We start from the raw sequence: 17,712 nt of genomic DNA, 5'->3' as shown, positions 1-17,712 counted from the left end.
CCTGTGAATTGGAGAGTGGCTAATGTTGTCCCACTTTTCAAGAAAGGAGGGAGAGAGAAAACAGGGAATTACAGACCGGTTAGCCTGACATCAGTCGTGGGAAAGATGCTGGAGTCAATTATAAAAGATTAAATTACGACTTATTTGGATTGCAGTAACAGGATAAGTCAGAGTCAGCATGGATTTATGAAGGGGAAATCGTGCTTGACTAATCTTCTGGAATTTTTTTGAGGATGTAGCTATGAAGATGGACAAGTGGATGTGGTGTACCTGGACTTTCAGAAAGCCTTTGGTAAAGTCCCACATTGGACATTAGTGAGCAAAATTAGGGCACATGTTTTAGGGGCAAAATACTGACTTGGATTGAAAATTGGCTGGCTGACAGGAAGCAAAGAGTAGTGATAAAGGGGTCCCTTTTGGAATGGCAGGTGGTGACCAGCTGTTTACAATATACATTAATAATATAGATGAAGGCATTAAAAGTTATATTAGCAATTTGCTGATGACAAAAAGCTGGGTGGCAGGATGAAATATGAGGAGAATGTTATGAGAATACAGGGTGACTTGGACAAGCTAGGTGAGTGGATAGATGCATGGCAAATGCACTTTAATGTGGGTAATTGTGTGGTTATCCACTTTGGTGGCAAGAACAGGAAGGCAGATTACTACCTAAATGGAGTCAATTTAGGTATAGGGAAAGTAGAACAAGATCTAGGCGGTCTTGTACATCAGTCAATGAAAGCAATCATGAGGGTACAGCAGAGAATGAAGAAAGCTAATAGCATGCTGGTCTTCATAACAAGAGGAATTGAGTATAGGAGCAAAGATGTCCTTTTGCAGCTGTACAGGGCCCTGGTGAGACCGCACCAGGAGTATTGTGTGCAGTTTTGGTCTCCAAATTTGAGGAAGGACATTCTAGCTATTGAAGGAGTGCAGCGTAGGTTTGTGAGGTCAATTCCTGGAATGGTGGGACTATCCTATATTGAAAGATTGGAGCGACTGGGCTTGTATACACTTGTCTTTAGAAGGATGAGAAGGGATCTTATTGAGACATATAAGATTATTAAAGGATTGGACACTCTGGAGGCAGAAAGCATGTTTTTGCTGATAGGTGAGACCAGAACCAGAAGACACAGTTTAAAAATAAGGGGTAGGCCATTGGATAGAGTTCTTAAAGATAGTGGAATCAAGGGTTACAGGGATAAGGCAGGAACAGGATATTGACTGTGGATGATTAGCCATGATCGTAAAGATTGGTGGTGCTGGCTCGAAGGGCCAAATGACCTACTCCTGCACCTGTTGTCTATTGTCTAAATCATGCTATAGAGAGATCTGGAAAGTCCAACTCTGGAAAACTGGTGTTATATCAAGCTGTAAATCAATATTTTTCTGGTTCTGGATAACACATCAGCTTTCAAAGCCAAATTGAGAGCTCACTACTGGCTGGACTTGTCACTTTTCACAGACAGAAACACAGAATTGTTCTGATACAGAAGGAGGGAAATACGCTCATTGTATGTGTACTTTTAAATGACAGGATGAGCATCCAAACGAGACAGGATGCCAATCATTGTTCGGACTAAGGTAGGAAAGGTGTTTCTACCTACTTGTTACTTTAGTTGAAATTCATGGTTTTACTTACTGCATCATCCAATAACTTTCCTGCACTCTTCTTTCCAGGCGATTTAGTTGGAGTTGGAGATGGGGGAGGTGCCGAATGGGACTCTTCCTGTTCGATTTCTTTTTCCAGTTTGACCAATCCTGATGGCTCTACTCCAAATCTGGATTTCAAAGAAAAACAGTTCAGATATCATGAATTGTTAACTGAATCAACATGCACAAATTCGCAGAAAGCCAGCTGAGTCTTGACTTGATTATGTGGAGTGGTGTAAGTTATCTGTGTTGAAGTGTACAATTTTAATTTAATTGTTTCCATTCATGTATAATGCCTGCCAAAATTAGCTTTACCTTTTGAAACACTAGTGATACTGATATGAAAGACATTACACAGGAATGGAAGCAATTATACAGAAATGTTCAGGCTGGGGAAGGAAAAACTATTTCACATATTTTAATCTTCATTGTCAGATTAGGGATGACTGCTACAAAGTTTTTTCAATGGCAAGGTTAAACTAACTCGTAAGCTCACGATGCATCCCACCCTGCACCATATGCAACAATATAGCAGTATATACATCAAACTGCAGCACAGAAAAAAATTACAAATCGTACTCCAGAGTTTGGGACTGATAATGAGATGTTTACAGCGTCAGCATTATTTGATACATCTGCTGGTATTGCATCTTATTACTAAGTTCCGAGGTGAGATTTTTATTCAGCATCCATTGTGCATTGTGCTTAATACCGCACTTAGAGAAATCTGCTTTACATTTATTAAAAAGATAAAAGAAGCAGTACACTGCTTAATGTAAGCAACATCTACATGAAATATTCGCTCCACAGCTGACAATGGATCTCCGATAGGTCCAGGGCAGGGGATGGGAGTGAATCAGACTGAAGGAAGATGATCTTAACAGAGAGATAGGAAGGAAGGGTGCTATCAGGAGTTAAAGGATTGGGGCAGTGATCAGGAAGAAGAGTCGAGCACAGAGTGCAGCTATAATCTTCAGCTTTACGGTGGGGCTGGGAGAAACACATCTGGCTCTTCATTCAGGTAAACCTTTCTTTTTAAATCAACTTACCTTTTTCATAGTGAACTTCAGCAGGCTCTTTAAGGACTGCTAGTTAAGTAGCACATAAACCATATTTTCCTGTTTGGTGTCTGTAAACTGGGCACCGTGACAATGAATTCCTCAGTGAATCTGGTTTAGCTGACTTTTAAAAATGATGGGAGAAACACCTGCTACCCCCTGTGGTAGGTCACCACAAGTTAAATATTAAGCTTACATTTTCTCAATCATAAGAAAGTCTGAAGTAGAATAAATCTAGTAATTCTTAACCAGTGTGCATGCACTGCCATTAATTGTTGTATTTGTGTACCAGACTTGAAAATAAATAATTTATTGTTAGTACAGTGTAAGGAAAACAATTTATTGCATTCCCTGTTCAACACTTCTCCACTCTGAATAAATGATTATTCAACCCATTTCTGAAATAAACTTTAACATCTGCCTGATGACTCACTCCAATTCAAACTGCAAACAAAAATGGGTATGGACCGGTGGCGCTGACTCAAACATTTCAATGCTTTTGCCAGTTCTGCAGTAGTTGAAATTTAGAATCGAATTGGGGCGGCACGAATTAGAATTTGGGCGGCACGGTGGCACAGTGGTTAGCACTGCTGCCTCACATTGAAATTTAGAATCGATATCTTTTTATCCACGAGAATGGCAGAATCAGGAAGACACAGCTCAAGGGTACTTCATACTTAGCTCTGCAATTTCTTCAGTGAATTTCTAACCTCAGAAATGCCTCTTGGTAGACTTGAGCCAGGGATTTCAGAATGAAAGACAAGAAAACAGAACAATAGATAAGACGTATTCCTTTGAAAATGGCATACCATTTTCGTGTTGCCACTTTCATTATCATTTCCAAGTGAGGAAGAACCAAAGGACATTACCTGGTGATTTATGCATCATTATAATGTATCTAGCTAGTACTTAACAGCTGTCATCATAATTCACATATTCAGTTTTAAGTAACAACCTAGTGCAGAAATTGCTGAAGAAACTCAGCAGCTCTGGCAGCAGCTGTGAAGAGAACACAGCATCAACTTTTTGATTCCAGTGGGCCTTCTTCAAAACACGACATTGTGTTCTGAAGAAGGGTGACTGGATTTGAAACCATAATGCTGTTTTCTCTTCACAGATGCTGTCAGATCTGCTGAGTTTCTCTCACAATTTGTGTATTCAGTTGTTTCTTATCACTGAACGTGTGAATTATGATGACAGCCATATTATTCAAACAGACCTCCAGAGGGAAAATCACAATAAAAAACACAAGAAATGAACATACTGGTCATACTGGACCTCCTTTTAGAGTTAAACAAGATGAGTCAAATCATTATCTGTCATTTGCAAGTCTTACTGTTTTGTTCCCTTCTTGGTTCCACATACATTACTGTATGTCCCTATCTCTTTCCAGGAAAAGATGGCACTCAACCAGAACCAGAAGGAACAAACCAGAGAGGAACAGGTATATCCAAATTTCCATGGCCACAGCTCAGGGCATAAACAGAAGAGTAAGAGAAACAACTGAAGGTGATGGCATCTTCCAACCTAAGCCTCCATCTACCATTCCAGCTCCCCCTCCCTTCACAATCTTTTCAGATGTACAGGCTGCATTAATTATGTACCTCCCTAGAACACAATCTTACCTGTGTGCCTTTTTCTTTTCCAAAACCAAGGGTGCAACTATGGCAGTGGAGGAGGCAGTAATGTTGCAGACACACTACCATCAATTAAAATCACACTCCAAGCCACCCAACTCAATACTGACTCAACATGTCTCTTAGAAGGTAACCAAGAGCAGGACTGCACATGACAAAACCCTGGGCTTGAAAGAGCTACAGTTAGATTGGGGACATGACAGAGCAGGTACCAACTCACCAAAATTGGAGGTGTAGTGGACAGCGAAGAGGGTTACCTCAGATTACAACAGGATCTGGACCAGATGGGCCAATGGGCTGAGAAGCGGCAGATGGAGTTTAATTCAGATAAATGCGAGGTGCTGCATTTTGGGAAAGCAAATCTTAGCAGGACTTATATACTTAATGGTAAAGTCCTAGGGAGTGTTGCTGAACAAAGAGACCTTGGAGTGCAGGTTCATAGCTACTTGAAAGTGGAGTCGCAGGTAAATAGGATAGTGAAGAAGGTATTAGGTATGCTTTCCTTTATTGGTCAGACTATTGAGTACAGGAGCTGGGGGGTCATATTGCACCTGTATAGGACACTGGTTAGGCCACTGTTGGAATATTGTGTTCAATTCTGGTCTCCTTCCTATCGGAAAGATGTTGTGAAACTTGAAAGGGTGCAGAAAAGATCTACAAGGATGTTGTCAGGGTTGGAGGATCTGAGCTACAGGGAGAGGCTGAACAGGCTGGGGCTGTTTTCCCTGCAGCGTCGGAGGCTGAGGGTTGACCTTATAGAGGTTTACAAAATTATGAGTGGTATGGATAGGATAAATAGACAAAGTCTTTTCCCTGGGGTCGGGGAATCCAGAATTAGAGGGCCTAGATTTAGGGTGAGAGCAGAAAGATATAAAAGACATCTAAGGGTCAATTTTTTCATGCAGAGGGTGGTACATGTATGGAATGAGCTGCCAGAGGATGTGGTGGAGGCTAGTACAATTGCAACATTTAAGAGACATTTGGATGGGTATATGAATAGGAAGGGTTGGAGGGATATGGGCCGGGTGCTGGCAGGTGGGACTAGATTGGGTTGGGATATCTGGTCGGCATTGGACTGAAGGGTCTGTTTCCATGCTGTACATCTCTATGACTTGAGGACAAAACCAGCCTGTGATTGGCCGCAATCAAAGTTTGATGAGCCAACCTATAGAAGAAGATTGAAAACAATACACAATTAAATGCTTACTGCCTAGGAGAGTCTGCCAGAAAGCTTGTGGACAGAATTAAGGATCATTTGATTCGAAAGTGTGGTGTTGGAAAGAAACAGCAGGTCAGGCAGCATCCACGGAGCAGGAGAATTGTTGTTTAGGACATAAGCCCTTCATCAGGAAAGGTCTTGATGAAGGGCTTATGCCTGAAACATTGATTCTCCTGCTCCTCAGATGCTGCCTGACCTGCTGTTTCTTCCTAGCACCACACCCTCGACTCTGATCTCCAGCATCTGCAGTCCTCACTTTCTCCTAAGGATCATTTGAATCTAGCTTCAAACTTGATACATAGCTTGGAGCATGGAAGTGGTGGGCAAGCTTGTCACTTAGGAGGGCCAGACATTGATGAAGTATTTATGGTCAATGTTGCACATCCACTGGAACATAAGCAGCAGCTGCCCAATGTCTGTGTACTGCAGTAGAAGCTAAGGTTACAAGCATGCAAACTCAAATGGTTTCTATCATGGCTGTGGATTTCAACATGCAAAGAATGTCACAGCAGGCCAGCAATTTGTCCCCAAATTATTTGAGTTCTGTGGCAACATCCCAAGAGGTGGCACTGTCTTCATGGTGCTCAAACCTTATGTCTTTCAAAACAATATCAATGATTGTTCACTCATCTCTGCTACTCTGCCAGCCTCCTTGCTGTTGCTGGCCAGCTATCTAATTTAGACTTCCACCACCCATGGTGGGATGGTGCAGTCTAGGTCCATGCTATTTAAGATCACTCTGAAAGGCTGTTTCTAATATTTGCTACTGAATTTCAGCATTTTCACAGCAGTCAGTCTCTCGGCCAGGAACAAAAGGGAATGTTCAGCATGTAATGTGACAGCATGGATTTCACAGTTTCTGTTCTTTGTTTCAAAACTATTCATTCATGGGATGTAGGTGTTATTGGCTAGGCCAGCATTTTATTGCCCACAACTATTTGTCCTATGGGCAGTTAAGAATCGATTACATAGCTGTGTGTGTGTGTGCAGTCACATGTAGACCAGACAAAGTAAGGTGAGCAGATTACCTTCCGTAAAGGGCATCATTGAGCAGGTGGATATTTACAATAATTGACAGTAGTTACATGGCGACCAATAGTCCAGCTATTAATTTTAGATTTTTCTTTAATTAAAATTTTACCATCTGCCAAGGTGGGATTTGAACTCATTTCTTTAGAAAGTTAACCTGTGGTCCCAGAACTATACTGTAGTGACATTACTGCTATACTGCCACCTTTCCTGGTTATACATTAGAGTTAGTGACTAGCCATCATTGAACAGCAGCCACCCTGACATTTGTTCTGGTGACTCAAATGTACCTGAGATGCAAGAATAGAGCATAGAATGTTACAGCGCAGTACAGGCCCTTTGTCCCTCAATGTTGTGCCGACCTGTGAAATGAATCTGATGCCCATCTAACCTACACCGTTCCATTATTATCCATATGTCTATCCAATGCTCATTTAAATGGCCTTAACATCGGCGAGTCTACCACTCTTGCAGGCAGGCCGTTCCAAGCCCCTACTACTCTCTGAGTAAAGAAACTACCCCTGATATCTGTCCTAAGTCTATCACCCATCACCATCTGAGGAAAAAGGCTCTCACTGTCCATCCTATCTAACCCTTTGATTATCTTATACGTCTCGATTAAGTCACCTCTCAACCTTTTTCTCTCCAATGAAAACAGCCTTAGTTCGCTCAGCCTTTCCTCATAAGACCTTTCTTCCATAACAGGCAACATCCTCGCATAAGAATGTAGGGAGACTGTGGAGAAGGTAGCACTGACAGGGAATACTTGCGGACACAGAGATGGGTTCAAGTATGCATACTTCAACGCAAGGAGTATCAGAAATAAGGTGGGTGAACTTAAGGTGTGGATTGGTACTTGGGACTACGATGTTGTGGCCATCATGGAAACGTGGATAGAAGAGGGACAGGAATGGTTGTTGGAGGTTCCTGGTTACAGATGTTTCAGTAAGATTAGGGAGGGTGGTAAAAAAGGAGGGGGTGTGGTGTTGCTAATTAGAAATGATATAATGGCTGCAGAAAGGCAGTTCGAGGGGGATCTGCCTTTGGAGGTAGTCCTTGATCTGATAAGGTAGTCCTTGGGCTGAAGTCAGAAATAGGAAAGGAGCAGTCACCTTGTTGGGTGTTTACTATAGGCCCCCCGGGGGTGGGTGGAAATTGGAGTTGGCAGAGGGAGGCAGTCAGACTGGGAAACAGGTGATCAGAAGGCGGAAATGAGTGGGTACGGGGATAATGGGGGTGGAAATGAGTGGGTACGGGGATAATGAGGGTGGAAATGAGTAGGTACGGGGATAATGGGGGTGGGAAATCAAACTGGGAAAGTGGGAAACAGAAGGGGAGGGAGATAGGGAGGGGTACAATAGAGCTGATCAGGGAGAGGAAAATTATTAAGCTAAGAGATTCGGAGAGAGAGTAAAACACAGCGGAGTAAGTGAGGGGAGAAAGAGAGTCACTAATCCAGATCTGGTTTCCAGCATCTGCAGTCATTGTTTTTACCTCGTTGATTTTAACCCTACTGCGAATCCTCTTGCAAGGATGCCTGCCTTGAAGAAGTTTTCCTCCTCACTCTACAAGAATCTCAGGGAGTCCCCCTCCCACTGCAACTCCCAGGCTATGCTACTTTCTCCCCAACCTCCTCTAGCTTATCTCTCCACGCTTCAGGCTCACTGCCTTTATTCCTGATGAAGGGCTTTTGCCCGAAACGTCGATTTTGCCTGTCCTCGGATGCTGCCTGAATTGCTGTGCTCTGCTAACTCAGAAGGACAATGGAACAGATTCAGGAAAACATAAATGGACCGATATCAAAGAACTAGTTTGAAGTAAAAAAGGCAGAGAAGGAAAGAAATAACAGCAATGACGTTACAAGTTCCTCTCTCCCTGTCTGTCTCCAGCTCAGGAACCAGTGTCCAATGAAAAAGCAACTTGGAAAAACAGCCATTCATTGAGATCTCAAGGACGTCTGCAAACTCTGTCACTGTTGAGGAAACAAGACAACAGCAAAACAATTGTGGTGTCAAGTTTCACTCTCATAATTCAAGAACTTTAAAATGCTATTTATTTTACCTTCCTGTCTGTAATAGACACCGTAACCCTTTTAAACATATTATCTGTGTTTTTGTGTGCGTATCACATAATGTTTTTACTATTTTGATTGGAGGGATTGTGAGTAATAGATTTCATTTTCCTTTCACCAAGAAACCTTGCATTTTCGGCTAGTTCATTTTAAACTGATTAGAACATAGAACAGTACAGCAGAGGAACAGGCTCTTTAGTCCACCATTGCTGTGCTGACCATGATGCCATTCTAAACTAATCCCATCTGCCAGGACATGGCCTATATCCCTTTATACCCCGTTTGTTCATGGGTTTGTCTAAATGGCTCCTAAACATTGCTATCATATTTGCTTCTACCATCTCTCCTGATAGTGCGTTCCAAGCATCTACCACCTTCTGTGCAAAATTTTCGCCACACATATCTCCTTTAAACTTTCACCTTTTTACCTTAAAGTTATGCCCCCTAGGATTTGACATTGCCACCCGGGGTAAAATACTCAAACTATCTACTCGATCCATGCCCATCATAATTTTTGTATACTATCAGTTCATCCATGAGCCCCAATGCTCCAGCAAAAACAATGCAAGCTTGTCTAATCTCTCCTTCTAGCTAAGTCATTCTAATCAAAGCAACACCCTGGTAACCTACTTTTGCATTATCTACAAAGTTTCCACATCTTTCCTTTAGGGTAATGACAAAAAATGCATGTAATACTCTAAATGTGGTTTACCTAAAGTCTTATGCAGCTGTGACATGTTGTGCCAACTTTCACATTCATTACCCTAACTGGTGAAGGCAGGCATGCCATATGCCTTCTTTGCCACCTTATCTACTTGTGTTGCCACTTTCAGGATGCTATGGACATTGCACGCCAAGATTCCTCAATATATCAAATGCTCCTCATGGTCCTGCATCATCCCAACTTGTTCAGATTAAACTCCATCTGCCATTTCTCTGTCCAACTTTCCAACTGATTTATATCCTGCTGGATCCTTTGATAACCTTCCTCAATATCCAGAACTTGACCAAACTTTGTGCCAACTGCAAACTTACTAATCAGGCCACCTACATCTACATCAAAATCATTTATATGTTCCAGGCAACAAAGGTCTCAGCACAGGATCCTTGGGTACACCTTGGTCACAGATCTCTGGTCAGAAAAACACCCTTGCACAACTACCCTCCATCTTCTATGAGCAAATAAATTTTGTATCCAACTTACTGTGGATCCCATGTGACTTAATCTTCAGGGCCGGCCTACCATGAAGGACCTTGTTAAATGCAATTGTCAAATGTCAAATGTCTTAGTAATTGCATTTTAATTTAAGCATGATAGCTCAAAAAGAAATAAGATAACTTGTTATGATCAAATAAAAGTGGGTTAATAGAAGGGAACTGATCATGTCTCCTCATCTGATCATAATAATACGTTATGCAGTTTTTCTCTTTGTTAAGCTGTAGAAAACAAAAAGCATACCAAACCTTCTCATGAAGTTATGTTATGATAATGGTCGCGAATAAACTGCATAGTACTGTTGTAATTACAGTTGACAATTACAGATATTATTTTAGCACTGGGATTCTATTGTTCTTTGTTCATGGATTGTGTGTGTTGCTAACATGTATAAAACATTCTGAACCAGGCTTGACAAGGAGGAACCTTCTCACGTTGTTGTGGTCTATGTGGTAGGTAAGCCCTCAGTGTTATTAGGGAGAGAGATCCAGGGTTTTGATTTTACAACAGTGAGATTTTGCAACAGTTTCAACACAAAATCATAAGTCGCTCAGAGGGGAATATGCAAAAGATGGTGTTCTCATAAACCTGCTGTGCTTTTTAATCTTGGTAGCAGAAGTTTCAAGCCTGCATCACTCCGAAAGCTAGTATGCTTCCAATTAAACCTGTTGGACTATAACCTGGTGTTGTGTGATTTTTAACTTTGTCCACCCCAGTCCAACACCGGCATCTCCAAATCATTGTAAACGGTGCACATTGTTGGCATAGTGCATACAATGTGAAGACACTTGCTGAAGAATTTTATAGTAATGGGGAAGGTAGTTAATGCAGCAAATTTGGTAAATTACAGTGAGAAATCTTGTTAGGCCATGTCGCATAACTCCCTCCAGAAAACTCAAAACAACTTAACCTTAGTCAAAAAATGTAAGGTTCAGCTCATAATCTGTAATGACAGACCCTGACCAGTGAAAAGTTTCCCCTCAATCTCAATTTGATGAAGGCTTTTTGATGATACACAGGGTCAAGAGTTGAAAGCAATCTTTCTCACTTGAGCTCATGTTTTCAGCATTTTGACCAGGGCTGCAATAAAATCAAGAACTGAGTTGTCTCGAAAGAGTCCAGATGAACTGTACAGGACTTTGGTTAGGCCACATTTGGAGTACTGTGTGCAGTTCTGGTCGCCTCACTTTAGGAAAGATGTGGAAGCTTTGGAGAGGGTGCAGAGGAGATTTACGAGGATGTTGCCTGGAATGGAGAATAGATCCTATGAGGATAGGTTGAGAGTGCGAGGCCTTTTCTCATTGGAACGGCGAAGGATGAGGGGTGACTTGATAGAGGTTTATAAGATGATCAGGGGAATAGATAGAGTAGACAGTCAGAGACTCTTTCCCCAGATACAACAGAGTGTTACAAGGGGACATAAATTTAAGGTGAAGGGTGGAAGGTATAGGGGGATGTCAGGGGTAGGTTCTTTACCCAGAGAGTGGTGGGGGCATGGAATGCGCTGCCTGTGGGAGTGGCAGAGTCAGAATCATTGATGACCTTTAAGCGGCAATTGGATCGGTACATGGATAGGTGCTTAAGCTAGGACAAATGTTTGGCACAACATCGTGGGCCGAAGGGCCTGTTCTGTGCTGTATTGTTCTATGCTCTATGTTCCTCTGAACCTTTCCAAAGCTTCCATATCCTTCCTATAATGTGGTGACCAGAACTGTACTCAACACTCCAGATGCAGCCTTACCAGTGTCTTGTACAGCTGAAGCATGACCTCGTGACTCCGAAACTCAATCCCTCTATCAATAAATACCAACACACCATATGCCTTCTTAACAACCCTATCAACCTGGGCGGAAACTTTCAGGGATTTATGCACCTGGACACTGAGCTCTCTCTGTTCATCTACACTGCCAAGAATTTTACTATTATCCCAGTAATCTCTATTCCTGTTACTTTTTCCGAAGTGAACTACCTCACACTTTTCCACATTACACTACATTTGCCACTTCTCAGCCCAGTTCTGCATCTTATCAATGTCCCTCTGTAACCCATAATAATCTTCGGCACTGTCTGCAAATCTGCCTACCTTAGTGTTATCCACAAATTTACTAACTCATTCTTCTATGCCCACCTCCAGATCATTTATAAAAATGACAAACAGCAATGACCCACTGCATATTGAAGATATTTTAGACTGGAGGATTTGCTGTCCTGGTAAGACAGCAGCTGAACATTGAGAGAGTGGAACCCTTTTCAGTTTTGGTCCATGACAAAGTTGACATGAGGTGCCCACAAAGCCATGTGCATGTAATTCATGGCACCTATCCATATGGGGAATCATGAAATCCTAGCAAAGTCACATTCTCAATCTGTCTCTGGTAACATAGAATGAAATGTACAGAGCTCTCTTTGAATAGAGAACCTTAGCATCCTCCCTGATGCAAAAGTGAATGGTGAACTGTAAGAGGATGCAACTATCTCCAGCTCCAGAAGCCAGATGCAGAGATTCATTATTACATTGTCACTGCCAATAGTCTTTACCGTGCTCTGAGGTTGCAGCTGTGGCTGAGCAGTTGGAAGGTTTTAATGGGATATCTTTATTCAGCATATATTTCGTACAAAATGTTTCTATGGAGGTTCAGTTGGAGAATTTTTCCATAAATACCCTGGGCTAACATGGCCTTCTGCTGACAGCCTTTCTCCATTGAATCTTCCTCCATCTTTTATCAGCTTCTCCTGCTATGTGTGAGTCTCTATTCATTCTCCTTGTGATTATGTACTCAATGAAGGTTAGTCACTAAGTCTAATGTATAACCAGGAAAGGTGGCAGTATAGCAGTAATGTCACTACAGTATCGTTCTAGGACCACAGGTTAGCATTCGAAAGAGATTGCCTATATCTGGGAGTACTGCATGGAAACTTAGAAATCTGCAAAGCATTTTTCAGTGCTGACCACACACTCCCTGTAGACCTTTGCAATTTAAAACAATGATAAAATTCCAGAAACTCACAGAAAATACAGCAAAACGAAGTTTACCAAAAATCTTGGTATTGCCATAAAATAGTGTTGCCAGGGGTTCCTCCTGCCAATGAGCACTTTCAGCCATGCAAAGTTAACAGAGGTCTTTGGCCAGAACACTGAACCCCAAAATGACATTGCCTGCTGCTTGAAATCATGATCTGCATGTTTCCATTAGTCATTCACTGTGCACAAAAATGTCTACATCAAAACACAGTCTGGCGCAATGTGTTTCCCATCACCAAGTCTGTATGTGAATTGTGGAAACTATTTGAAACTCTAAGGACACTCATAGCACCCACAGAACAGATAAGTCCAATTTCTGACTTTTTCCATTGGTCTGACACAATAGGTCTGAATTACCAGGTTACTCAGCTCTCTTAACAGAGCAGCTCAACATTGTGAGTAGTTTAATTTGTTTTTCATGTTCTTCTGAAATCCTATTCCCAATATCTTTTCCACAATAACTGCAAGCAGCTCATGACCCTCTTTGCCATTATGGTTAAGAAAATCTGATCAGCTATCCTTGCAGCTTCCTTTGTTTCCACTAGCCCACAAGCCAAACTTCCTCTAACCACATCCCTCCCCCAAGCCCGCACCCCCCCCTCCCCTTGCTTTTACATTGGCGTTTTGGTTTTCTGCAATGCCTCTCCTATCAAAGCTGTCTCCAAGTTCATTTTGTCTATGAGACTCACTTCCTGTTCACTTGGCCCTATTTCCACTACACTGCTGGCCAATACAAGTATCCTCTACAACACCCATTTTAGCTGATACTGTCAACAGTGTTATTTCACCACCTGAGCCAGTTGATGAAGTAAGAAATCAGACACTAAAGCTTGGAGACTCAGGGCACCTTCCAAAATGGCAGATGGGACCTGGATCCAGACGTGTTAATCCTATTTCAGACAAACCCTATTTTCATCGGGGTGAAAGAAAGAGGCATAGACCTGACTCCCCCATATTGCATACCTGAACTCAGCAGGGCCAATTGAACCCAGTGTTGAATTCAAATAGATTGAATTTGCATTGGAGAAAGGACCTCATTCCACAGTTTAAAATTAAAAATCTTTACTAATCTCTAGCCATTAATACTCGTGTGCAGGCAGATACAAGAAAATAGAAAATGATATGTACTCATAAGAAACAAAAAAAAGATCAGTAATTGCAAAGAATATACCTGTATTGATTTTCCATTCCACAACCTCTGACCTGACTAAAGCACAAAACTGTATTTAAGAACTGTTTCATTTTTAGTCAGAACTATCTGAAGCACAGGACACACAACTTTAAACTGACAAGCAGGGATTGAATACAAGCAGATGTTTGGAGTTCTTTAACTTCCGACAGTGAATATAAACTGATTATTAGATTTTCTATCAATTTATCTGTGATATGAAAGCTGCACTAACAAGAAAAGACAAAGAAAAAAGAAACAATTCTCAATGCCATTTCACATTTGGACTCAAATACAAAGTAGAATGTTGTAAATTGGAAAAAGCTGGAAATGTGTTAACATACACAGATGATAAAAGGCAGGTTTCAGAGATTCTTGTCATGGCTATTGATTCACACCATAGGTATGTACAGCAGCAGTTAGGAAATAAAAACAGAAGTTTGGCTCATTGTAAATGGTAGCTAAGGTACCCAAGTAAATAGTGATAAAACAGTAACTGATTCAAATTGTATCGATCCAAATGAATTCCATTCTGCATACATGAAACTCTAGCCACTAATTGATTGCTTTTTTTGGCTAATAGCTCATGTGGCCTATTTAGTGAAAAGTCAGCCGCACCACTGTGACTACATACACTGAATATATCCTTTTCCTGTATGTCTGGAGGGGTTGACAAGTTGTAAATCTTCTTACTCTCACTGGGCCTCTTCCTATACCTGGCTTCGCACTCACTCTCAACACAAACAGTCTGCTTCTGTGCAAGTCTCTCCTCAATCTTCCTCTTTATGATTTAATTAATCCAGCAATTTTTCATACTTCCTTGTGCAGAAAATCTCACCAAGTAATTGATGATAAAGGAAGATTTGTGATAAATATTAAATACAATATTGATCTTTCCTCACAGGTCAAGTGAAGATAAATTATGTTGTGGGACTAAAAATTGTCTAAATATACGATGTGATTAACCAGAAAGAACATAACATAAAAACACTTCATTTCTTTTTGGTTGGTTATTCTAAATTCAGTAGTTCTGAAATGCAACAGTAAACACCAAACTAGTAACGTTGTCATTAAAGATGAAATGTATGCATTACTTTGTATGGAATTGCAGCCAATTGTGGAATTCCAACACAAGGAGCATGAGAAGTTCAAAGGGAATGAATACTGTTATGGTCCCAGTTGATGGTAATAGTCAGATCCCAGAATGAAACCTGGCTTGATAGATCATAAGTTTTACTTTTCTTTTTGCTGACTCTGCATTGAACATTTTCACACGAGGTTGCCAATGTACTTGCAAAAGAACATAAGTGTCATAACAGAAAAGAAAAACACAATGTATGTTACATGAGACAAGAACAATTAGAATGGTCTCATTACAAAGAGGAAGTAATATTCCTCATTTTGTCCCCAGCAACATGCAAACCTCTATGAAGAGTCAATCGTATCTTCATGTAAAACCTTGCTCAGCTGGCATGGCTATTCTCAGTTTCATTTGATAAACATTTACACACTAAAATTTTGCTATTGTCTTTATTTAATGTACCTCTCCGTCATCTAACTGAGCTCACTTGTCCTTTAACATGGATCTTTAAGAACAAACAATAAAAAAGAAAGAACAATACTGGATAGGTACAGGTCCTTCACCCCTTCAAGCTTGCGCCGCTACATTTTGCCTTTCCATATTAAAACTGTCTTCACTTACAGGATCTGTGTCTCTCTATTCCCTTCCTATTCATGTGTTCATCCATATGTTTCTTGAGTGCTGCTATTGTGTCTGCTTCCATCATCTCCTCTGGCAGCCTGTTCCAGGCATTCATCTCCTTTTGCATGCAAAACATGCCTCGCACATCTATTTTAAATTTCACCTCTCACACCTTGAACCTATGTCCCCTAGTAATTGACCCTTCTTTCCTGGGAAAAAGCATCATACTTTCTACTCTATCCATGCTATTCACAATCTTATAAACTTCTGTCAAGTCGCCCCACAACCTCCTGTGTTCCAGTGAAAACAAACCCAGTCTATGCAACCTTTCTTTATAGGTAAAATCCCAAATAGCAGGCAACATCCTGGTAACCTTGTCTGTACCCTCCCCGAAGCATCCACATCATTCTGGTAGTGTGGTAATGAGAACTGTTGGCAATATTCCAAGTGTGGCCTAACTAAATTCTATAAAGCTACAGCACAGTTTGTCTATCCTTACACTCAAAGCCCTTTCCAATGAAATCAAGTATGCCATAGGCTTTTTAAAAATTACCTTATCTACCTGTGCTGCCACCTTCAGTGATCTGTGGACTTACACGCCAAGATCTCTCTGCATATCAATACTCCTAAGGATTCTGCTATTCACGGTATAATTTCCATCTGTATTGACCTTCCAAAATGTATCACCTCACTGTTGTCCAGATTAATCTCCATCTGCCACTTTTGTGCTCATGCCTCCAACTGATCTATATCCTGCTGTATCCTCCAACAATCTTCCTCACCATCCATAACTCCACCAATCTTTGTTTCGTCCACAAACTTACTAATTAGACCAGTTACATTTTCCTCCAAATCATTTATGTAGATAATGAACAGCAGAGGTCCCCACGGAACATGACTAGTCACAGGTCTCCTTCCACCACTACCCTCTATCTCCCAAGACTAAGTCAGTTCTGTATACATCTTGCCAGCTCACCCCCATACCATATGATTTCACCGTTTGTATCAGTCTGCCATGAGGGACCTTGTTAAAGGCTTAAATTCATGGCTTCAACAGCTTTGTTGAGGATATGTCGACAGTTTCTTTCCTGAAGCTTTCTTTACACTGACTTTCAAGCAACTCAAGACTTCTTCTCAGCCCTAACTGCTTAGAGACTGCTAATAACAACACCCTAGCTGTTACACCTCTACTCATTGAGTCATAGAGATGTACAGCATGGAAACAGACCCTTCAGTCCAACTCGTCCATGCTTACCAGATATCCTAGCCTAATCTAGTGCCATTTGCCAGCATTTGGCACATATCCCTCGAAACCCTTTCTATTCATACACCCATCCAGATGCCTGTTAAATGCTGTAATTGTATCAATCTCCACCACTTCCTCTGGTAGCTCATTCCATACATGCACCACCCTCTGTGTGAAAAAGTTACCCCTCAGGTCCCTTTTATGTTTTTCCCCTCTCATCCTGAACCTAGTTCTGGACTCCCCCATCCCAGGGAAAAGACCTTGTCTCATTACCCTATCCATACCCCTCATGATTTTATAAACCTTTATAAGGTCACCACTCAGCCTCCGATGCTACTGAAAAAACAACCCCAGCCTATTCAGCCTCTCTGTACCGCTCAAATCCTCCAACACTGGCAACATTCTTGTAAATCTTTTCCAAAAGTGGCCTAACCAATGTCCTGTACAGCCGCAACATGGCATTCTAACTCCAATACTCACAGCTGTGACCAACAAAGGAAAGCATACCAAATGCGTTCTTCATTATCCTATCTACCTGCGACTCTACTTTCAAGAAACACTCCAAGGTCTCTTTGTTCAGCAACACTCCCCAGGTCCTTATAATTAGGTGTATAAGTCCTGCTCTGATTTGCTTTTCCAAAATGTAGCATCTTATATTTATCTAAATTAAACTCCACCTGCAACTCCTCAG

General features: G+C 41.3%; 1 protein-coding gene across 8 annotated transcripts in view; it reads right to left on the bottom strand.

The window, feature by feature from the left end:
* Positions 1–17,712, bottom strand: part of LOC122557634 (growth arrest-specific protein 2) — a 171,211-nt gene that overhangs the window by 89,108 nt on the left and 64,391 nt on the right. For all 8 annotated transcript variants that reach the window (XM_043705416.1, XM_043705415.1, XM_043705417.1 and 5 more), the window contains exon 6: positions 1,643–1,781. In XM_043705416.1, the coding sequence (XP_043561351.1) occupies positions 1,643–1,781 (139 nt within the window). The remainder of the gene's footprint in view (positions 1–1,642; positions 1,782–17,712) is intronic.

Source organism: Chiloscyllium plagiosum, chromosome 16 (genome assembly GCF_004010195.1).
Source record: "Chiloscyllium plagiosum isolate BGI_BamShark_2017 chromosome 16, ASM401019v2, whole genome shotgun sequence".
Taxonomy (NCBI): Eukaryota; Metazoa; Chordata; class Chondrichthyes; order Orectolobiformes; family Hemiscylliidae; genus Chiloscyllium; species Chiloscyllium plagiosum.
Note: the sequence above shows the minus strand (reverse complement) of the source record. Positions and strands in the feature narration are given on the sequence as shown.